Consider the following 23,311-nt stretch of genomic DNA (forward strand, 5'->3'; position numbering starts at 1 on the left):
TGTGTGTGTGGGTCTCCTCACTGTCCCTGGTTGTGTATGGAGCCTCCTCACTGTCCCCGGGTGTGGCTGTCCCCACTGCGTGGTGTCCCCGCTGCCCCGCCCTGTGTGGCAGCCATCGTGCTCACCTGGTCTGCCACTCCGCCGCCCCCTTGGCCCGCTCCCTCCGCGCTTCTCTCTGCTTCTCCTCCAGCCGCTCCTTCTCTTGGCTGGCCAGATCTAGGGTCCAAGCAAACAGTTCGGGTCAGACAGAGACCTCAGAACTGACCCCACCCCCCAGGCACCTGGACCTCTAGATGGCATGTCCCACTGTGGCTGGAAAGCCACAGACAACAGGTTTTGTCATCAGGAGACCAAATGTAATCACAGCTGCCGAAGCCAGCTGTCCCTGCAGCAGCGGGGCCCCTCCCAAATGGGGCTCAGTAGAGCGTGGGGCTGCGTGTGCTGCGTGTTCTCCAACAGGCTACTCAAGGTATGGTCTGTGGTACACTAGTCTGGAGCTCACGCAGGGCCCCAGCACCACCTGAGACCCTAGTCGCAAGCAGGCACTCAGGAAGGGGAGTCAGCCCAACCCCCACAGCGCATCTCTCAACAGAGACGAGCTCCATTTCACCTTAGCTTTCCAGGGTAACTGCCACGTGGCTTCTCAGTGTGACCAAGGTTTCTCTCCTAAAACATCACTAACTCAAGCGAGGCGCGGTGGCTCATGCCTGCCTGCAATCCCAGCACTTAGGACACTTAGGAGGCCTGAGGCAGGCAGATCACTTGAACCCAAGAGTTGAAGACCAGCCTGGGTAACGTGGCAAAACCCCATCTCCATAAAAAATTAAAAAATTAGGCCTGGCGCGGTGGCTCACGCCTGTAATCCCAGCACTTTGGGAGGCTGAGGAGGGAGGATCATGAGGTCAGGAGTTCGAGAGGAGACTCGCCAACATGGTGAAACCCCATCTTTACTAAAAATACAAAAAATTAGCCGGGTGTGGTGGCAGGTGCCTGTAATCCCAGCTACGCTGGAGGCTGAAGCAGAAGAATTGCTTAAACCTGTGAGGCAGAGGTTGCAGCGGGCTAAGATCATGCCACTGCACTCCAGCCAGGACAGCAAGAGCGAAATTCCATCTCAAAAAAAACCCAACAAAAACAAAACCTCGTAAAAATTAGCAGGGTGTGGTGGCATGCACTTATAATCCCAGCTACTTGGGAGGCTGAGGCAAGAGAAACGCTTGAACCTGGGAGGTGGAGGCTGCAGTGACTGCATCACTGCACTCCAGCCTGGGTGACAGAGAGAGGTCCCAACTCTAAAAATAAATAAATAAATAAAATATCACTAACTCAAAACCTAGGACACTTTAAATATGCCTCCCTAGCCAGACGTTCCACTGCGGATTCGACCTAGATGAGTAAGTTGTGCGGCTGCCATGCTGCAGAGGAATGCTGTGTGCACAGAGCTCACTGGGAGCCTGAGGGGGCAGGACACCCACGCATGAGCTGCGATGGCACCGACGGCTGCTCAGATCCTCACAGTGGAACATGTGCAGTTTTCAAACTGTCATCTTAACTTCTGTTTAATAACAAAAAATCAGAAACTCGCACTTTGTTTTTAAGATAGGGTCTCTGCCTCCTGAGTTCCAGCGATTCTTATGCCTCAGCCTCCAGAGTAGCTGGGATTACAAGCACACACCACCAAGCCTGCCACACTTTTTATATTTTTAGTAGAGACAGAGTTTCACCATGTTGGCCAGGCTGGTTTTGAACTCCTGACCTCAGGTGATCCACCTGCTTTGGCCTCCCAAAGTGCTGGGATTACAGGCATGAGCCACCGTGCCTGGCCTAGGACTTGTACTTTCTGTGTATTCTTTTTCATTTCACTTTCTAGTAATGTAACTTTATTTACAAATTTATTTAAGTTTATTTACAAAAAGGTTTGGTCTGGGGCAGGCGAGAGCTCTTCAAAGTCCTTTGCCGCAGATGGTCTGAGAAGCCTGGCTCTAGAAGGCCGCGGCCTGCTTGTTTGTTTAGGGAAAAGGACTGGCCCCCTGAAGGGAAGAGCCTGGCTTCTGCCAGTGGGCGCTCTGTACTCCCCACCCGAGCCAGGGCGTCCTTGGCCCAGCCCCCTCCTCTGGCGGTGCAGCACGCACCCATGTCGCCGTTCTCCATGCCGCGGATGTCGGGGCGCAGGCGGCAGTCTGTGGGTGGCAGGGTCTTCTCCATGCCCGTCTCCAGCTCGTTGAGGCTCACAGTGAAACTGGTGAAATTATACATCTGCGGAGCAGGCACAGGGACGCGGCCTCAGCAGGGCCTCTGAGCTGCAGGCCATGCTCTGAGACCCCCAGTGGGCCCTGGACACCCTGCAGCTGCCACCTGACTGCCACCACCAGAACCCACTTCCGCTAGCGCCGTCACACAAATGTAACACCTCTGCCGTCCTCACTAAGCCCTCATCTCGTGCTGCACCTGTAACGTCTGCAGGCTGAGGTGTGACAGCAAAACACACACGTTTCTTTTTCTGTCGTCACAATTCATCGACAGATTTGTCACCAGCTTGCTGGAAACATTCTGGCCAAGGCCACCTGTCTCCCACTGCTCAACTCTCAGCTTGCACCTGCTCCTTCCCTGCCCTCACCACACCTGCCCGCGGGTCCCTCCTCTCCACCCTCCAGCTGCCAAAGCCTCAGCCCTGGGAGCAAGTTAACTTGTCATGTCAAAAACTGGAATGCTTAGGGCATGACAGTCACCCCGTGCCCAGGATGCCCGGGGCCTTGCTCTGCCTCACTTCTGGCTTGCAGCTGTGCCTGCTCTGCGCCTCCTGGACAGCATGCCCAAGCAGCCTGCTGCAGCACTCTGCACCCATGGTCTGCATCCCCCAGGGCCCTGGGCCCTCTCAGGTCCTCCCGCCACAGCCAGGCCCCCCAGCCACCACCCGTGTCCTCCCTCTTCTGTTGCCCGTACTGCATCTCAAACAGCCAGAAGGGCCACAGGAAACATCAACCGCACCAGTCACCCCCTGCTTAAATGACTTCCATGGTGTCCCATGTCATTCAGAGCAAAAGCTGAAGTCATCTGCGGACCCCTGCACCCCTCCACCCTCATCCCCATGGCCCCCTTGGGCCTTCTGGCCCTCACACACTAGTCTACTCCAGGGGGTTCTGCCCGGGCTGCCCCCTCTGCCCAAATGCAATCCCTGGACAAACCCCACTCCATGACCGAAGCCACAGCACTCAGATGCCCTCCCTGGCACCTAAGGCACCACTGGGTTCTCAGGCATGAGTCCACCACCTGCCCCGCCTCCCTGCTGGGGCCTCGTCTGCCTGGTCCCCATGCCCAGGCCCACAGTGCCTGGCAGGCAGGTGGACTCAACACATATGCTGAGCCAAAGGCTGGAAGCACGAGTTATCTTGAAAGAGATTTCCATGAAAAAAAAAAAAAAAATCCAAAATACCAATAGTATCATTGGCAGGCCACAGTGTCTCATGCCTGTGGTCCCAGCAACTCAGGAGGCCAAGGCAGTAAGGCTGCTTGAGGCCAGAAGTTCAAGACCAGCCTGGGCAACATAGGAAGATCTCCTCTCCACAAAAAATAGAAAATTAGTTTGGCATGGTGGCACACGCCTGTGGTCCTCGCTACTCAGGAGCCTGAGGTGGGAGGATCACTTGAACCCAGCAGCTGGAGACTGCAGTGAGATCCCACCACTGCACTGCAGCCTGGGTGACAGAGTGACACTCTGCCTCTATTAAAAAAGAAAACAGCATTGTTAGACCCCTTCATGCTGTGCTCAAATAATGACAGCGACTGTTGAGGCAATACGCTCAGAGGTGAAGATTTTGCTTCCTTTTCTGTATTTTACATGTTCTGCTCTGTTTATGGGACATACAAAATTTTATATTGCATATATTTTGTATATGAATAACAATTTATAAAAGAAATCAAGATATTACATAACGTGATTATATTTATCATAAACCACATATCAATTATTTTGTTATATATACGTAAGACATGTCATTTACCATATATTTAATAAAATTATCAGTGTAATTTTCAAAAATAAATATCACAATGCATTTAAGCACGTGAATTGACAAGTTAGAAAAACAATCTCCCAGAGCAAGTCTGGAGGCCTCTTTGGTAAGACGCGCTCAGCACAGGCCTTGGCAGGCAATGGCCACGTGCCTGTCTGACGTTCCCGGGAAGCGCAAGCGTGTGCCCCGCAGGCGGCTCCGACATGCAGCTGAGCGTGCGTAGGTACCTCGACCTGCACGTCCTGCGGAGCAGCGGTGCCAACCCCAACAGCAGGCCCCGAGGCCGGCAGGCAGGCACAGGGCCGGGATGCAGCTCCAGGGAGAGCAGAGGCCCACCCCACTGGCGAAGGCCCCTCCATCTGCTCAGGGACAACAGGCTTAGGCGAGGTGGCAGACAAGGGCCCAAGGACAGGGAAGAGCGGAGGGGCTGGCCCGGGGCGCGCTGAGGCAGGTCTGACCTGGGCAGGCAGAGGCGTCAGGCCACGGAGGGGCACAGACCTGGGCGGAGTTGGGGGGCCGCGTGTTGATCCTCCAGAGCAGCTTGCTGCCGGGGATGACCTGCACGGTCTCCTGGGCCCCAGGCACGTCGTCAGCCACGTCGCTCTCAGCCTTCCTGGAGCCGTCCTCCTGAAACACAGAACCCTGCTGTGTGGCCGCCCGGGGAGGACAGCTATTCTCAGAGTGCCTTTCAGACCAGTCACCACGCCTGAGCACAGCCAGACGGCCTTGGCCTTTCTTTTGTTTTTTTTTTTTTTTTTTTTTTTGAGACACAGTTTCACTCTTGTTGCCCAGGCTGGAGCGCAATGGTGAGACCTAGGCTCACTGCAACCTCCACCTCACGAGTTCAAGCGATTCTCCTGCCTCAGCCTCCTGAGTAGCTGGGATTATAAGCATTCACCACCACACCCGACTAATTTTTTTGTCTTTTTTGTAGAGACAGAGTTTTACTATGTTGGCCAGGCTGGTCTGGAACTCCTGGTGTCAGGCAATCCACTCGCCTCGGCCTCTGACAGTGCTGCAGTTACAGGCTCGAGCCACCGCGCCCAGCCTTTTTTTTCTTAAACTAAGGAGAAAATCGAATTTCCTCCCCAGTCTATCCCCTGTCTGTCACTGTTCGGAGAGGAACCAGGCCCCAGTCCCTAAAGCAGCTCACGCTCCCTTCGTGGGGACGTGCTGTCTATTCTAACTGACACTCAAAGAGAAGACGACAGCAAGTCGGTAGCAGGGCGTGTTTTCTTTCGGGAGAAGCAGGCACGTGAAAGGGCGCTCTACGGAGTCTGAGCGTGGCTGTACGGGCGATGCCTTCCACATAACACGTTCATTCACGCTCATGGCGCCTCTCCAGAAGGCAGGTTCTGGGACTGAGAGCTTTCCTAGATGTGCAGCTTTCCCTCCATCAGGAGTGACTCATGTGTGGGGGTTTCAGGGTCTCTCGGCGTTTCACACAGAGCCCACTGTACAGCACACCCTAATGAAAAGACAAAACCTGCCACGCTGCTTTTCAAAAGGAAGAGAATGGTTACCAGATGCTGCTGTTCAGGGAGACTACTGAAAACAAGGGGGTCAAAGGCCTGGGCTTCCTGCATCAGCGGGGCTGTGTCACACTGACTGTGGGCCACCTGGCCTGAGGCCGGGTGAGGGAGAGCCGCAGTTCAAGGACAAGTGTTCACGGAAAACACTCCTGTTTCTAGGTCACCTCCAGGAGCAGGAAAGCATCAAAAGATATCACTAAATGGGTTTACCCTTTCAGGCCTGTATAGTCTGTAAGCAGAATTGTACTTTCTAAATAAAAAAGGATGATTAGAAAAGGTGTCTACCAGCACACATAAAATACTACAACGTAAAAACCGGATCCTGGAGGAGGCTGAATGTTTTTGTTAAATAAATATTGAACGTTTCAGGTTTGGTGCATTCCAATTCATTACGTAGAAAATGTGACACCTCTTTTGAACTATCACTTATTTTTAAGCTCAAGAACAACCAGTCTTAAGGTAATCAGTATACCAAAGCTCTACGGGGAAAATCTTGCCCATACTTTCTAGCTGTTGAATATATTATCTGCCATTCACAACTAAAAACAAAAAATTGAAATTCACTTTATTTTTAAAATACGTCTAAGCTAATTTGAAGAAAGTGAGATTTACTAAGAAGGACCCAGAAGTTGGAGCTTCCAGAAAAGTAACAACCTTGCATGAGGTTTCCTCAGGTACTTCCAGCCATAAGGGCGGGGGACTATGACTCCGGGGCACCGGTACCCACTGCTTACAGCTGCAGCCTCTGTGCAACTGAAATACAGATACATCGGCTGGGTGTTGCGGCTCATGCCTGTGATCCCAGCACTTTGGCAGGTCGAGGCGGGAGGACTGCCTGAGCCCAGGAGTTCAAGACCAGCCTAGGCAACACAGCAAGACCCTAATGCTATGAAAAAATAAAAATAAAAATTAGCCAGGCGTGGTGGTGCACACCTACACTCCTCGCCATTTAGAAGGCTAAGGAGGGAGGATCGCTTGGGCCTGGTAGCTAGAGGCTGGAAAAAAAAAACGGAAAGAAATACAGATAAACTCCCCACTGATACTAGAACCCACAACACGCAGTTCATCTGGACCAATTCTGCACGTTCATCTCTCCTGGTGGGGCCAAAAGGCTCCCTGGGCCCCCGACAGGTGAGCCAAGGGCCACAGCACCCGACAGCCCTCAGCTCCCAGGGCGCAGCACCCCCGGGCGCCCCAGCCCTTACCAGCTTGGCTTTCCTCAGGTGGTCACCTCTCCTCTCCTGCTTCTTGAAGGATTCATACGAAGCGGGATCTATGCCCCACAAACATTCCGTCCACTTGCCATAGATCACAAAGAGCTTCTTTTTGCTGTAATTAAATGAGATTTGTAAAGCTAAGTTTTAGTCATCACAACCGTCTGTCTGAACAGGCAGAACCTTCATGCTGCCCCTGGAACAAACTCCCCTCAGGCACGTCTTCTTATGCGTTTTAGGGCATCTCTGGACATCAACGCAAAGGTGAAAATTTGCATTCTGGGACCATTCCTAGCCCTGATACACACCAAGGAAAGGAAAATGAAGGGCCGGAAACCCCACAGACGGACGGCCCACAGGGCTGCAGGAGGCGGGAAGGGGCAAAAAGAAGCGAGATTTTTAAAGTGGAAAGCCGCCTGCGCCCACAACAATCTGAAACGCACTGAATGTGCGCGCGTCCTTCAGCGCTTTTCTATCAACGGGGCCATCAACACTGCTTGCTGCATCTTTGGTTCCCCACCTGCCTTTTTTCATCAAAAACAACCCCGAGACCTGTGCAGAGCTGCCGCCAGAGCTCTTGATTCCAAAAGGGATGAAGCCAAATAGCTCCAGGCTCCGTTTTCTTTCTTTTGGCCTCTTGCTGGGAAGAGTCCACCGCAATCACAGACCCCCTGGAAGTGCAGCTCTGACAGGCCCAGGACCCAGGAGGGCACAGCGTCTTGGCGTGCCTACAGAGCCAGCACATGGACACGGGGAACTGGGCCAGGCCTCACCCAGCAGACAGCCTGGGGACAACTCTGTGTCTCCAAGGACAAACTGCCCTTAAATTTACGATGGAAAACCAGGAAACCAAAACACACTTTACACGCACTCACTGAGGGGCAGCGAGTGCTGGCCTTGGCACCCCTGCCCGCTTCTGGAAATGGACATCCAGCTGCTCCCTGGGCTGAGTTCCACAGGCGCGGGGTGTGGGGGGGGTCAAGGCACTGGTGACTGCCACCCCATCATAAAACTGCTGTCCCTTCTAGGTCCACACATTTATCTTCTCATGTTTCAGGGGAGAAATGGTCAGTTATAAGCCTGGGCATTTTATTTTACAGGCCTTTGAAACAGGTGCATTTGTGATACACAACAGATGGTGGACAGAGCAGAAACATCACCCGTCTTATTTTTTTTGAGATGGAATCTTGCTCTGCCATCCAGGCTGGAGTGCAGTGGCATGATCTCGGCTCACTGAAACCTCCACCTCCCGGGCTCAAGTGATTCTCGTGCCTCAGCCTCCCGAGTAGCTGGGATTACAGACGTGCACCACCACACCCAGCTAAGTTTTGTATTTTTAGTACAGACAGGGTTTCACCATATTGGCCAGGCTGGTCTTGAACTCCTGGCCTCATGTGATCTGTTCCCCTCGGCCTCCCAAAGTGATGGGATTATAGGCATGAGCCATTGCACCTGGCCCAACTGTTTCAAACTGGGGGCTAGTTTTTCATGGGAAATGTACAGATTCTAGGGACTAGAAGGATCCTCACAACATTCTATGGCTCAAATTCCTTACCGAAAAAAAATTAACAAATTTGAGACCCAGATCACAAAGTAATTAACCCAAATGGGGAGAACAAAAGCTGAAAAGTTTGTTAAAACAGTACTGACCATTTTTCTACTCACAGAAACTTGTGAAAGTCCCTGATTTAAAGACTCGAGTGAACCAGTCACATGACACTGACACCCCACAAGTTAACATCTGAATCTCGCCTGACAATGTGCACGGGATGCGGGTGGGGAAAAGTCTGCACGGCCATGCTCCCACCTCAGCTCTGCTGCGGAACCACAGTCTCGTCCCACTCCCAGCGCAAATAGCTGGCTTCTCAAGTCAATTTTATCAACTGGGCTTGGTGGCTCACACTTATAATCCTGACACTTTTGGAGGCTGAGGCGGGAGGATCATGAGGTCAGGAGTTTGAGACCACCCTGGCCGATATGGTGACACCTCGTCTCTACTAAAAATACAAAATTTAGCTGGGCGTGGTGGCACGTGCCTGCAGTCCCCGCTACTCGGGAGGCTGAAGCAGAAGAATCACTTGAACCCGGGAAGCAAAGGTTGCGGTGAGCCAAGATCAAGCCATTGCACTCCAGCCTGGGCTACAGAGAAAGACTCCACTTCAAAAAAACAAAAAAAATTTTATCAAAAGAAGATGGCCCCAGTAACAAGTCACCTAGAAACTACATTCAGAAACACCCTTTATTTCCTTTTACACTCAATAACCAAATGCCTTTCCTAAACAACAAAGAGTCATGTCGTGGAGCATGAACAGACGGCACTGGGACCCGCGTCTTGTGTGCACTGGCACACGCAGGCCCAGCAGCGCCCGAGCCCTCAAGCGCAGACACGCAGGCTGCAGTGGTGCCTGGGGACCACCTTGCAAGGACCTACTTTTTGTCCTGAATGTGTCCTTCCACTCTGTGAAGTTCTTTTCCGAATAATCCACACGGTTTAAAGTGAAGCACACACTTGTGTCCAGTTCTGTGGGAAAAACACGCACAGGTTTCTGCTGTGAGACAGCAAACAGCCAGAAGGGCCACCTCTGCAATGGGAGAAGTGAGGTGGAGGCCCTGGGGTGGGCAGGGGAGTGACTGTGAATGGGCATGGTGGGCCTTTGGAGCGAGGGACATGTTTGAAACTGGCAGTGGGATGACTCCATAATCTGGTCCATTTGCTAAAAATCACTTAGGTGTCCACTCAGAATGGGCGGGTTTTAGGATTCATCGATTACACATCACCAAAGTGGTGAAAAGGCAAAGCCCACCCCTCGTGAGCTTCCAGGAACAGGCATTCAAGCCTGGACAGTGGCTGACCGCTGTGGACAGCCACTGTGCTGCGCCTGGCAATGGGACAGCTTGTGGGCACAGTTCAAAGCCTGAAAGTAACGACTGTGACTGAAAACAGAGCCGTGAACAAGGAGCACCCATGGTGATGCAGCACCGGCCAGAGTCAACTCCAGGCAGCTGCTGGGCCTCGGCCAGCCGGCACACGGCAGTGGCTCGTGAGGCTGAGCTAAACCCCACCCGGAGCACGGGCATCCCCACTTCCCGGCTCACTCACCCCACCCAGAGCCTCACATTCTCTCCCGACAGTGGGGGCTGTCACCTGTGGTTTAGAATCTCCACTGTCCCATACTGCTCTATCCACAGCTGCCCGATGATGACGTTGTGCACACAGCAGGTGGGGTTGGTCCAGGTGTAGGCTTCATTATGCCTGTGAGGACACCAGAAGACAAACAGTCAGAGTCCAAAAAGGCCAAGACACACTGTGACCTACGATGCAAAGGCCAGGCGGGGCTGGGCCACACCACCCGGCGCCCGCCAGAGAGCAGCGCGCTGCTTTGAAGCCCCTCTGCCGGGGACTGTGTATTTAGCAAGCGTTTGAAATGTACTTCTTCCCTTTGTAGCATCTACAAAGCTTTCTACTTAAATGTCAAGACAACGTTAATAAGCAATCAAAGACCAAACAAAGGGAAACGGCTTTCCTGTGAAGTCTCAAAAGAAAAGCCACCTCACCAAACACATCTGCGGTAATGCAGGGTCATGGGCACGCGGCCCTGGCCATCTGGGGAGCCGGCACGTGGCTGTGGAGGGGTGCACGGTTTTCTCCCAAATGGCCCTGCCCAAGAAGAAAACACCCCACAAACGTGAGGCAGCAGATCAGCAGCCCCATATTTTGAGTGGCTACATGGAGGAGTCAGTGAAGGTGAAAATCCGCTCAGAGCAGGGTATTTCACAACACGTGTGGGATCCTCTGAATTTCCTAGGCGGGGCCCAAGCCTGCTCATCAGCAAGGTGTGCAGCTTTCCCTTCTGCAGGCTTCTTCCTGAGTAAGCAAGGCCACTGCACGACAGGCACAAGGCCACACCAACCCCACGACACTCCTCAGGGGCTTCTCCAGGTCCCTGTGGAACCTTCTAGCAGCCATCCAGGCTGGGCCAATGTGAAGCAAAACCCACATCAAATGCTTCATCATGGCGAGGTGGCGCTGATCACAGATCTCCTTATTCATCTGTCAGGACCTGGTGCCTATAAGAAGACCGCAGGCAGTGGCTCAGCAAGACTCACACCTCAGGACCGGCGGCCCAGGGGGACGCCAGCATCTAGTCTGTGTCTGCCGGGTTTTAGCGGCCGGTGCTTGCTAGAGACGTGTGTTTTGCTTTGAGGTGTCTTTGGTCGACACTGGACTGGGCAGTATGCAGGCTGGGAGTGAAGAGGGGTGCTGGGCAGCCTCTCGGATGGTCCCCTCCCAGGCCGTTTGAATTTCCAACCCTCAGTCACCCCTGCACATGAACATGGGTTGGGCACTTCCCTGGCCTCCTTCTCAGCTCTCCCCCGCTGTGGGAGGCAATGCCCTGCAGCATGTAGCCCCCGGCCAGCAGCCTCGAAGGTGAGGGGGACACAGGCGCCACAGGCAGCCCAACCCTCATCCCCTCACAACCCCTCGGTCCCCAGCCCTCAGAAACCCTGCCAGACTGGGGTGTATGCTGCTAAGTTTGGGGCTGTCACGCAGTAAAAGACAAGGAATACAATTAGTTGACAGAAAGGGATATGAATTCCAACTGCAGTCGGAGATGAGGACATCCCCCAGCAGCATGGGACCCATCTTCAGATGGTCAGGAAGCTCAAGTGAAGCCGTCTGCTGTGGGAAGGCCACCACCTCAGGAGAAAGAGGACAGGCCTTCCTCCTGAAGGAGGACTGCCCTCCACAACACCAGCACCCACTCTAGTTTATCCACGAAGCGGGGCTCGGCGGGACGCACCACTACTCACTTGAGCAGCTCCAGCGTGATGGTGCCTCGGGGCTCCGCCTCCACGCTCTTGCCCCAGAACTTGAGCTTGGGGTAGATGGAACCATGGAACAGGAAGTCGTGGTTGAGGCCTTCTGAGTGGAACGCACTGATGGGGGGGTGGTGACTGACCTGTTCCGATATAAATCTGAACCCTAAATCTTCCCTAGGTCCAAGAATAAAAAAGAGAAACAGCCATATTAATGGTAGCAACATAAAAGAAAGGGCAGCTCAGTCATCACGCACAGCCCCTCATTGGACGCTGGGAAGCAGGAGCCCTCCATGCCACAAGATGTGGTGGAAACACCCGCCGCTCTGACGTCGCACTTGGCCTAATGCTGGCAACAGACACACAGCCACAGCTTCCCGAGCACATCTGACCACACAGGGAGGGCAACGGCGCAGGAACACCTCCGCCCCAATGCCCCACTCACTCTCCATGGGAGCACCTGAGCCACAGCGGTGTCTGGCCAGAGGTGCCCAGAGGCGCAGGTGGAGAAGCACCCCTACAGATCCCTGACTCCAAACTCTCAGGAACCTCGAGGACTCCCACTGCCTAGGAACTCAGGACCTGAAAGCCATTCTGAAGGGTACTCCTTGCCTTTCTACAAGGCTCCTGAAATTTCAGTGATGGAATGGCTTTTTTTTTTTTTTTTTTTGAGACGGAGTTTCACTCTTGTTACCCAGGCTGGAGTGCAATGGCGCGATCTCAGCTCAGCGCAACCTCCGCCTCCTGGGTTCAGGCAATTCTCCTGCCTCAGCCTCCTGAGTAGCTGGGATTACAGGCACGCGCCACCATGCCCAGCTAATGTTTTGTATTTTTAGTAGAGACGGGGTTTCACCATGTTGACCAGGATGGTCTCGATCTCTTGACCTCGTGATCCACCCGCCTCGGCCTCCCAAAGTGCTGGGATTACAGGCGTGAGCCACCGTGCCCGGCCCAATGGAATGGCTTATAATCCAAAATATTCCTGGCCAGGAAACAGGATTTTTAGTATACCGTTTTTCAATAAAAAATGTCAGTTTTTAATTGTTCCGGAACTGTGAATACACCTACAGGTGTAGTCATTAAAAATCATAAAAGCTGAACCACATAATTACTAACTTAACTGGAATCAGAATTTCCAATCATTACAGAGGAAGGAAAGTTGAAAAATTAGATTTTAAAAGGTTGCCTAACAAGGTATGTAATTTACAAAATGAATACTTGCCTAAGAAAAGAAAGTGTATTTTTAGCTATTACGCATCTGCAGGGATCCAGGGTAGGGAAAGGACTCGGTTCACGTTCACGGCCCCTAACATGACAGACTGCCAGGGTCTCACAGACACACAGCAGACACTGGCAGGGACGATCGGAAGTGAGTGCACGAAGACAGCGTGTGTCAGCGTTGGGAGATGCGTGGCGTGCTTCCTGCCATGGAGCAGGAGCTCCGGTCCTGGGGGCAGCCGCGCTCTACTCAGCCCAGGCGGCTTGCATTCCTTTCACCCACAATGTTTCTTCTCCAGCATCTAGAACTTCTTTCCTATTCTGAGTTATCTTCTTCTTTTCTTTCTTTTTTTTTTTTTCTTAGATAAAATCTTGCTGTCTCCCAGGCTGGAGTACAGTGGCGTGATCTTAGCTCACTGCAACCTTCGCCTCCAGGTTCAAGTGATTCTTCTGCCTCAGCCTCCTGAATAGCTGGGATTACCGGTGCCCACCACCATGCCCAGCTGATTTTGTATTTTTAGTAGAGACCAGGTTTCACTATGTTGGCCAGGCTGGTCTTGAACTCCTGACCTAGTGATCTACCCGCCTCACCCTCCCAAAGTGCTAGGATTACAGGCATGAGCCACCATGTCCAGCCTGATTTATCTTTTTCAAGACATTTTAGTAATTTTCTAAGAGCCGGGTCCCGTCAGTGCCCTCTGACAGTGGCACAGCACGCTGACCAGAGGAAGGGAAGGCCGGCAGGCAGCAACGGGGATGCTGCTCCAGAGAAATATCTAGAAAAGGAAGCACACTCCACATGAATTCGGAACAGAAGACTCCCTCACAAGGGATTCTTGGGGCCAGTCGTTCCCCTGTCCAGGCCCTAGTCTCCCCATTTCCAGAAGCAGAAGCAGGGCTGCTCCCTGCAGCATGTGCCACGACCCAAAGCCGCCTGCTGGACCCTGCCATCCCCATGCCACGCTCTGCCCACGCTCTGCCCACGCTAGTCCTGCTTCCTCAAGGGCAATGAGAGCTCGAGAACAGGTGCTCGACTGCCCAGTGCCAGCCAACTTCTAAATCAAACAAAAAACATAAAGTTGGCATTCACACACCAGCAGCGTGTGGGTAAGAACCAGCAGCTGACCCACCCAGGATGAGCCAGGAACAGATTAGAATCTGAAGCTGTGTCATTTACGTTGCTTCTCCAGACTACACAGCGATGACATGCAGACGCGCAGGAGAGCCTGCGCTACTAAGAGCGGCTCCTCCCCAGATGGTCTGACAGCAGCGCGGACACTCACGCCCTCCAGGACAAATGCGGGCACACGCTTTTCAACTCTTCACGCCCCAGAAGAGAGCCCTTTTGGAACAAACCAAATCCCGCAACCATCTGCTCACTATTGATAAAAATGTCAATCATGGCTGGACGCAGTGGCTCACGCCGGTAATTCCAGCATTTTGGGAGGCTGAGGCGGGCAGATAACCTGAGGTTGGGAGTTCGACATCAGCCTGGCCAACATGGTGAAACCCCGTCTCTATTGAAAACACAAAAATTAGCCAGGTGTGGGGGTGTGCGCCTGTAATCCCAGCTCCTCGGGAAGCTGAGGCAGGAGAATCGCTTAAACCTAGGAGGTAGAGGTTGCAGTGAGCCAAGATCGTGCCACTGCACTCCAGCCTGAGCAACCAAGGGAGATTCTGTCTCAAAAAAAAAAAAATTATGAGTCATTAATAACACATAAAATACGATAACAGGCCCCAAAACAGTGACCTGAAGTTTCAAAGAAACTACACTTCTTTGAATCCAAGATGCCATTAATTGTACTGCACACCATTGTTTTATGAAAGAAAAAACTACTGCAAAATGGAACTATGACACGGGCCAGGTAAGCAGAGGCGCACACCTGTAACCCTAGCATTTGGGATGCTGAGGTGGGCAGATCACTTGAGCTCAGGAGTTCAAGACCAGCCTGGGCAACATAGCAAAACTCTGTCTCTACTGAAAATATAAAAATTGGCCAGATGTGGTGGCTCACGCCTGTAATCCAAGCACTTTGGAGGCCAAGGTGGGCGGATCACCTGAGGTTGGGAGTTCAAGACCAGCCTGACCAACATGGTGAAACCCTGTCTTTAAGATAAATAAATAAATAAAAATAAAAAATTAGCTGGGCGTGGTGGCGCACACCTATAGTTCCAGCTACTTGAGAGGCTGAGGTGAGAAGATCACTTGAAACCCAGAGGCTGAGGCTGCAGTGAGTTGTGATCATGCCACTGCACTTCAGCCTGGGCAACAGAGTGAGACCCTGTCTCAGAAAAAAAAGGAAAAAGGAACTGACATGTAGAAATGCTGCAACATGAAAAATGTGTCTTAAAATCAATGAAACACTGTAATTTAGAAAATATCACAGGAAAATGATTATGACATGTTATGTTAAATAAAAACAGATACAAATTGACATTATATTCTGAAACACACACAAGGATCTCTAACAAAATGTTGACAGTTATCTTTCAGTTTGTATTTTTTTAAAGAGACACGGTCTGGCTCTGTGGTCCAGGCTGGAGTGCTGTGGCACGATGACTGTAACTTTGAATTCCTGGGCTCAAGTGATCCTCCTGCCTCGGCCTCCCGAGTTGCTGGGATTACAGGCATGAGCCCAGCCGGCTATTCTCTTTTATGGGATTATGCCTGACTTATCTTTTGTACCTGTCTCAACATTAGATATTTTCTATAAAGAACACGCTCTTGTAATTAAAAAAACAAAGACTTCATAATAAAACAACCCAACAGAATCTCAACTAACCAGAATCCAAATAAGAGGCTAATTGTTTTGGCTCAACTCCCTTTTTCATAGAAAAATAATACAAGATAATAAAGGAGCCCACCTTCTCTCCCGTCTGCACTCGGCTCCTGGGCAGGGAGGCATGCAGCCCAGCAGCCTGAGGCAAACAGCTTGCATTCTGCACAGCAGACTCGTCTAGATAACCACCCACGTCCCTCCAGCAAGCTCCTTCTCCCCAGACGGAGCGAGCTCTGTGTCCTGGGCTACACCGACGGTGAAAGAGAGAAGGGTGCAGCTGAGAGCACTCTGCCCCTCCCCCTTCAGAACCACAGCCTAACCCTGTCGCAGAGATGGCGGTTCAGCTGGGCCCCGTGGACCCTCCCTACACATCTGCCTGCAGGCACCTGCACACATCTACAAGAGAATGACGGGGGCCATGGGCAGTGGAATAAAAATCATTTTAGACATAAGCCACACACCTCTACTCTCTCATCCACAGCTCCCAGAGCCCCAGCCAGGCTGATCAGTGGCTGAGGAACCAGCACGCTGCCACATACACGCCGTGGTCTGGTCTGCTTTTGACTTCATTTGTTGGTTTGGGCGGGCATTGTCACCTGGGCAGAATTTTTCAGGATGATTCTGTGAATAACCACAGCAGTCCCCAGGCCAACCATGTGGGTGAAGAGAATCCCAACGAGTCCTTCCAGAGGCCCAGCCACAAACAGCCTGATCTGGGGTCAGGCTGGACCTCTGGGGCCAGAGTCCTGGGACTTGGGGTCAGTCTCAGGTCTGTGAGCTGAGGGCCAGCAGGGGCAGGAGGGAAGCTGAGGGGACTCCAGGAAGGGATGGTGATGCTCCCTGGAGGAAAAGTTTCGTAGGAAGAAATTTCGGGATGTCTGGTAAACTCTCTCTTGGCCAGCGCCATCTGACCATTCCTGAAACTCAGGAGAGGCCATGTGGTGGCAAACATGGCCTCGGGAGTGAAACCCCTCTTTGGAATCATTTCTGCCTTTGGATTTAACTGCTCTTTCAATAGCAGTCTCGAAATACTTTGGCAAAACAGCCTAGTTTTGCTCATGAGTACCTGTTTCCATTCTGATGAAGCTCACAACCAACCTGCACGTTCTGCAGACGCTGCACCCATACACGGAGGCGTCCAGGCGCGCGCCGGCTGCAAGCCTGAGTGGAGCACACTAAAGCATCCCATTGCCGATGCGTCACGCTCACTCAGGCCCGTGGCGTTCTGTGCACAACCCCCGGTGCAAAACACCTTGCCTACAGCAACCACACACTTCAGTGAGCTCTGAATTCTAAGTTTATTCTCAGACAGAGGAATCAACGCTGGTGAAAGAATCAAACTCATCTGTTATCCAAGGAATTCTATTCACAAGATATTTATGATGGGACCTTTTTCCCTTACCTGATTAATTCATACGTTTCTCCCAAGAGTGGATTAAATGGTTTGCCGGTCCTCTCCCACTGGGAAGCCACGGCCGAAACAGCAAAAGCAGCCACAGACTGTAAATAATCCACAGGGCAGACAGGAACAGCTTCAATTAGGAAAAGCGCTGGAGAAGATGGCCTCTCGCGGAGGGCGGTAGGCACCTGCTTTCTCTGTGTCACTATTTGCTCGGTGGTGATTTTTCAATTTTCCCCGAGCGGTATGTCTGAGATTATGACTTCCAGGGAACACCCTTCACCACCCATTACCTGCCCAACAGCACAAAAAGAAGGAACTGGGAGCTGCCTTCCAACTCCGGGCCCCTTCCTGGCAGGAGCTGCAGCAATGTCATTCTGTCCCACATGCACACAAAGCCACACACACCACACACACGCTGATGCACATGCACACACACTCCACACACACATCCATGCATATGTACACACACTCCACACACCCATGCACACACACTCCACACACATGCTGATGCACAAGCACACACACACTCCACAACCACGCACATGCACACACTCCACACCCATGCACATGCAGACACTCCCCACACGCCCATGCACATGCACACACACTCCACACACACACCCATGCATACACACACTCCACACACATGCCCATACACACTCCACACAGGAACGTGCACACTCCCCACACACATCCACGCACACACTCCACACACCCATGCACACACTCCACACACACACCCATGCACACACACTCCACACACACACCCATGCACACACACTCCACACATGGCCATGCACTCTCCACACTCCACACATGCCCATGCACAGGCACACTCTCCACACACGCCCACTCCCCACACATGCCCATGCACGCACTCCCCACACACACCCACTCCCCACACGCCCATGCACACTCCATACACATGCCCATGCACACGCACTCCCCACACTCGTCCACTCCCCACACGCCCATGCACACACTCCACACACATCCATGCACACACTCCACACGCCCATGCACACTCCCCACACGCCCATGCACACTCCCCACACACGCCCACTCCCCACACGCCCATGCACACACTCCCCACACACGTCCATGCACACACACTCCCCACACGCCCATGCACACACTCCACACACATGCCCATGCACACACTCCCATGTACACACTCCACACAGGCCCATGCACACACTCCACACACATGCCCATGCACACGCACACTACACTCTCACCCATGCACATGGACACCCCCAAAGCACACGTTCAGAGAGGCATGTGCACACACGCAGGGACACACATGGGTGTGCCCACACTCACACCCTTGTGTTTTATTTTTTTTAGACACAGGGTCTCACTCTGTCACCCTGGCTGGAGTACAGTGGTGCAATCGTGGCTCACTGCAGCCTGTAGCTCCCAGGCACAAGTGATCCTGTCACATCAGCCTCCCAGGTAGCTGGCATTGCAGGCATGCCCCACTGTACCTAAGTTTAAAAAAAAATTTGTAGAAACATGGTATCTCTGTGTTGCTTAGGCTGGTCTCAACCTCCGGGAGCAAATCATCTGCCTCAGCCTCCCAAAGTGCTGGGATTACAGGCGTGAGCCACCATGTGTGCCCAGCCCACAGTCACACACAAGCACACACACAGGGGCGGTGGTGCAACAGGACCCAAGAGGAGCCCAAGGGCAGAGACCACTGCCACCTGCAGCTCCAAAAGGCAGAGACTCCCGGCAGGAGGTGGCAGCAGGGAGCCTCTGGGGCCGCTGAGAGCTCAACGGCGTTTCCTGCAAGTTCTGTCATCACACACCTGTGGTGACAGCTGCCAGGCAGGATGGCACTGAGCACTGCGGGGAGCTATGCACGCCCTTCTCACACATGCCCAGGGCCCAAGACTGTGTGGCCAGACATGCAACGGTGTAAATTCATGACAAACTCGCACCTGGCACCCCCAAGGCCCACCTGCATCCTCTCCAGGGGCTGGGGCTGGCAGGAGGCCCTGTGGATGAGGTACACATGCTCCATGTACTCCGTGATCCGCTGCAGGAAGCTAAGAGGCTCGTTGAAGGCGATTGGCATCGTGATCTTGGACAGCTCCTGGAAGGATGGGGAAGGCACGCTGGTTACTACTGTCTTCCTGACACTGCTGGGCTGTCCATGCCCCTACTCTGAGCATCCCTTCATGGAGCTGCAGACTCTAGGGCTGAACAGGATCTTCAAATCCCCCATGGATGAGCCGCTGCCTGCCCCCTCACCCCTGCCCTGTGAGCCTCAGCTGACATCAGACCCAAAAGACAATCTGTGCTGGGCCTGGAGAGGTCTCCGGCATGAATCCTCTCTGCCTCCCCAGCCCACTGCCCCATTCCAGACACAGAGACTGCCACAGGGGCTCCTGGACCCTCCCACACCCCCTCCCCAGCTCCATATCTCTACTCTACTTCCAGAGTAGTGGTCCAAGGCCAGGCGTGGTGACTCACACCTGTAATCCCAGCACTCTGGGAGGCTGAGGCGAGTGGATCACCTAAGGTCAGGAGTTCGAGACCAGCCTGGCCAACATGACAAAACCCCATCTCTACTAAAAATATAAAAATTAGCCAGGTGTGGTAGCACACGCCAGTAGTTTCAGCGACTGGGGAGGCTGAGGCAGGAGAATCGCTTGAATCTGGGAAGTGAAGGTTGCAGTGAGCCAAGATGGTGCCACTGCACTCCAACCTGGGTGACAGGGCGAGACTCCATCTCAAAAACAAAAAACTGAACAGTAGTTCCAAAGCAGAGCCACTCACATCATTAAAAATAGTCCCTGGCTTCCCATCACCTCCAGGATGCCTCAGACATGCCTGAACCTGGCAAATGAGGCCTCCCACAATGTGGCCCCACAAAGCTTTGCCCTAATGCCTTCCGAGTTGGCAAATGCACCTCAGGTGTCTGCTCCCAGGCCCTGTGCAGCATAGAGCGGGTGCCTGGGTCAATGCGAGAAGCTGGGAAGGTGCCAAGGGACAAGTGCCCACAGGAGCCATTCTTCCAGCTGGGCTGCTAGCAAAGGGATCCCAACAGCTGGGCGGCAGGCATTCCAAGAAAGCACAGCTGTGCACCTCAGGGCAGGCTCTTCAGGAAGCTGTGCACCTCTGGAGCGGCCAACGCAGAGGCAGAGGGAGAAGGACAAGGAGAGGACCCAGAGAGGACAGGAGGGAGTGGAGGAGGAGGTGCCAGTGGCAACAGGGACAGCACGGGCTTTGGGGTCTGTCTGCCAGTGGTTCCCAGCCGACACACACGAGCTGCTGAGCCTCTCAGGCTCCTGGTCTGCACCAGGGACTAGAACGGCCCCACCATGCCCTCAGGACACCACGGGCACTGCCGGGCCACCTGCTCTGCGTCCCAGGGTGGGCAGGGTGTACACAGCACAGCACCACAAGGATGCACCCGCCTTGGGCCATGAGGTTCCCAAAACTCAGCATCCGTGCTGGGAGGGGGGCTCTGCTCAGACACTGGGTGGAGGGTGAGCGCAGGGACCGCGGCGGAGAGCACAGAGCAGACGTACAGAACCTGGGGCCTAGGCTGCTGCAGGGGCCAGCAGGCCCAGATGGCGCCGGACACACAGGGACTGTGGGGCTCAGGAGGGGCTAGAACTTGGTTCCAACTGAGGTGCCCTGGCGTGTGGGTGTGGCCGAGACTGCACAGGGGAATGTGACTGCCAAGGAGAGCAGGAAGAGATGTGACCCTCGTGACTCGGAGCTCAGCACTTCAGGAGCACATGGGAGAGAAACAAGGAAGCCCCGGAAGAATGAACAGAAAAGCAGACAGATGGGGCAGCATTTGCGATTTACATTCGCCCTCCCGGGCTCTAAACGCCTGCAAAACTACTAGAGGCCATAGCCCACAGCGGCCAGAGATGGGGCCAGGGAGGCCAGGAAGGAAGTGTGGACGGCAGTGGCCCTGAGTGTGGGGAGACGATGCCTCTCTCAGGTCAGGAGAGATGGTATCACAACTGCATGCAGCTCCCACCCAGGAAAGCCCCCCGGCTGCTGTGGAAATGCACAGTGATGCAGCCCCACAAAGGCGACTGGGCTGCTTCCAGAAAACTCTACAGGCATTTGCCCCCGACCCAGCAGCCCCACTTCTAGGAACCTGCCCCACAGAGCCTTGGCCAGGCACCCATGCAGGGTTCTTTGCTGCAGCACGGCCAGATCCACGAGAGACCACAAATGCCCCATGTGTTCAACAACACGGCGCCAGTCAGTGAGCTGGGCAGCCATGTGAGAGAGCACCACACCATTAAAAGATTAAGAAGTCGTCCAGGGGAGATGGCTCACGCCTGTAATCCCAACACTTTGAGGGGCCAAGGCAGGGAGGATCGCTTAAGGCCAGGAGTTGAAGACCAGCCTGGGCAACAAACTGAGACCCTGTCTCCACAAAAAATTTTGTGAAAGTAACTGGGCATGGTTGTGGGTGCCTGCAGTCCCGGCTACTCCAGAGGCTGAGATGGGAGGCTCACTTAAGCCCAGGAGGTTGAGGTTACAGTGAGCCATGATCCTGCCACTGCGCTCCAGCCTGGGTGACAGAGTAAGACTCAATTTCTAAAAATAAATAATAATAAGATTAAGAAGTCACTGCATGCTCCTATGGATATACGGTCGAATTTTAAAAGGTGGAGAAAGCGTCTCATTTACGTAAAGAAGTAAGGAGAAGATACATGTGGAATCAGCTGTGTGATGCATGAAAGACGTGCCCTAAACGTGGCTCCCGGCCTCCTGCCGGGAAAGCAGAGCACCGGGAGGGGACAGGGACAGGAAGCTGACCCTCCTGGAATATACCTTGCTTGATAAATTTGAGGCAGAACCTATTGTTTAAAGGAAATAAAATTTTAAAAAGTCATATGTAAATATCAAAAATGAAACAAATGAACCTGTCATCCCCTTGGTGGCACAATCACCTAGAGAGGTGCCCAGATGGTTTGAAAACGCTGGCATCTGAGACAGGCCCTGAAGACAAAGACAGCTGCAGGAGCCACAAACATGCTGTCTCAGCACGACGCCGTCAGCAGCAGAGCCGGTCCTGCGGGTATGTGGGGCAAAGCGAGTGAGTCACAACCACGTTCCGGTCTCAATCCATCCTCGCCAGGGCTGCCGCAACAGGGATTGTCAGTGAGGGAGTGACACAGACGGAAGACCAAGGGGTTAGGCGGAGCCTGTCGGCCCCAATTTGAGGCATCACTGAAGCAAACAAAAACACAGTTCCGAGCTGTAGGACAGACCTCGCAATAAGACCACGCCAGTGGCCTCCCGAGAGCCCGGCCATGATCCTGAATTCTCCTTCCGTCGCTGGACAAGTAGCTGATTCCAGACCCCAGATGGTAAGTGCACAGGAAAGGCCTGAAGCTCCTTTTGTAAAGGACTCCAGGCCACCTTGAAGAGACTCTCACTGGCCAAAGGTGGAACAATGTGTGGAAGATCCACTAGGCTAAACACTAGGAGGCAAACAAGAGACAAGCGAGCTGGTGACACCAGTCACACTGGATGATGCCAGTGAACTAACACATCATGGGAAAAGTTAAATGAGGAGGAATTGCTCACCGGTCCTGGCTTTCCTACACAAACTGCATTTACAGCAAAGAAGGGAAACTTCTCACTACAATATCCCAGGCAATCAATAAAGGGTCATCATGTTGGCACGGCTCCAACTAGCAACTCTTTGTGAGTTACTGGACCCACACTCTGAGTGCCCACAGCCTTTTTTGTTTGTTTGTTAGAGACAGGGACTCACTCTGTCGCCCAGGTTGGAGCGAAGTAATGTGATCACCGCTCACTGCAGCCTCAACCTCCTGGGCTCAAGTGATCCTCCCATCAACCAATCGAGTAGCTGGGACCCTGGGCATATGCCATCATGCCCGACTAATTATTTTTTGTAGAGAGGGGATCTCACTTTGTTGCCCAGGCTAGTTCTGAACCCCTGGCCTGAAGTAATCCTCTCACCTCAGCTTCTGACAGTGATTACAGGTGTGAGCCACCACACACCCAGCCTGCTCACAGCTTTTAAATTCAGAGAAAGAGCAACAAAAAGGCTTCCTGACAGACACAAACGAGGTCCACACACACGATCGCAGACACAGAGGGCGACACATGAGACCACGAGACACCTGAACACAGGGCAGGTAACAGGTCCACACACACGACTGAAGACACAGAAGGTGGCACATGAGACCATGGGACATCTGAACACAGGGCAGGTAACAAGGTCCACACACACGACCACAGACACAGAAGGCGGCACGTGAGACCACGGGACATCTGAACACAGGGTGGGTAACGAGGTCCACACACACGACCGCAGACACAG

General features: G+C 53.2%; 1 protein-coding gene across 3 annotated transcripts in view; it reads right to left on the reverse strand.

Annotated features, from left to right (window-relative positions):
• Nucleotides 1-72: 72 nt before the first annotated feature.
• OSBPL2 (oxysterol binding protein like 2) overlaps nucleotides 73-23,311 on the reverse strand; it is a 54,519-nt gene continuing 31,280 nt past the window's right edge. For all 3 annotated transcript variants that reach the window (XM_032257109.1, XM_032257106.1, XM_032257107.1), the window contains 9 exons: nucleotides 18,941-19,075; nucleotides 16,978-17,075; nucleotides 11,572-11,754; nucleotides 9,905-10,012; nucleotides 9,191-9,280; nucleotides 6,751-6,874; nucleotides 4,512-4,640; nucleotides 2,133-2,256; nucleotides 73-216 (listed from right to left, as the gene is read on the reverse strand). In XM_032257109.1, the coding sequence (XP_032113000.1) occupies nucleotides 122-216; nucleotides 2,133-2,256; nucleotides 4,512-4,640; nucleotides 6,751-6,874; nucleotides 9,191-9,280; nucleotides 9,905-10,012; nucleotides 11,572-11,754; nucleotides 16,978-17,075; nucleotides 18,941-19,075 (1,086 nt within the window). In that variant the 3' untranslated portion in view covers nucleotides 73-121. The remainder of the gene's footprint in view (nucleotides 217-2,132; nucleotides 2,257-4,511; nucleotides 4,641-6,750; nucleotides 6,875-9,190; nucleotides 9,281-9,904; nucleotides 10,013-11,571; nucleotides 11,755-16,977; nucleotides 17,076-18,940; nucleotides 19,076-23,311) is intronic.

The sequence above is a fragment of the Sapajus apella genome, unplaced genomic scaffold, assembly GCF_009761245.1.
Source record: "Sapajus apella isolate SASKATOON/1434 unplaced genomic scaffold, GSC_monkey_1.0 scaffold96, whole genome shotgun sequence".
Taxonomy (NCBI): Eukaryota; Metazoa; Chordata; class Mammalia; order Primates; family Cebidae; genus Sapajus; species Sapajus apella.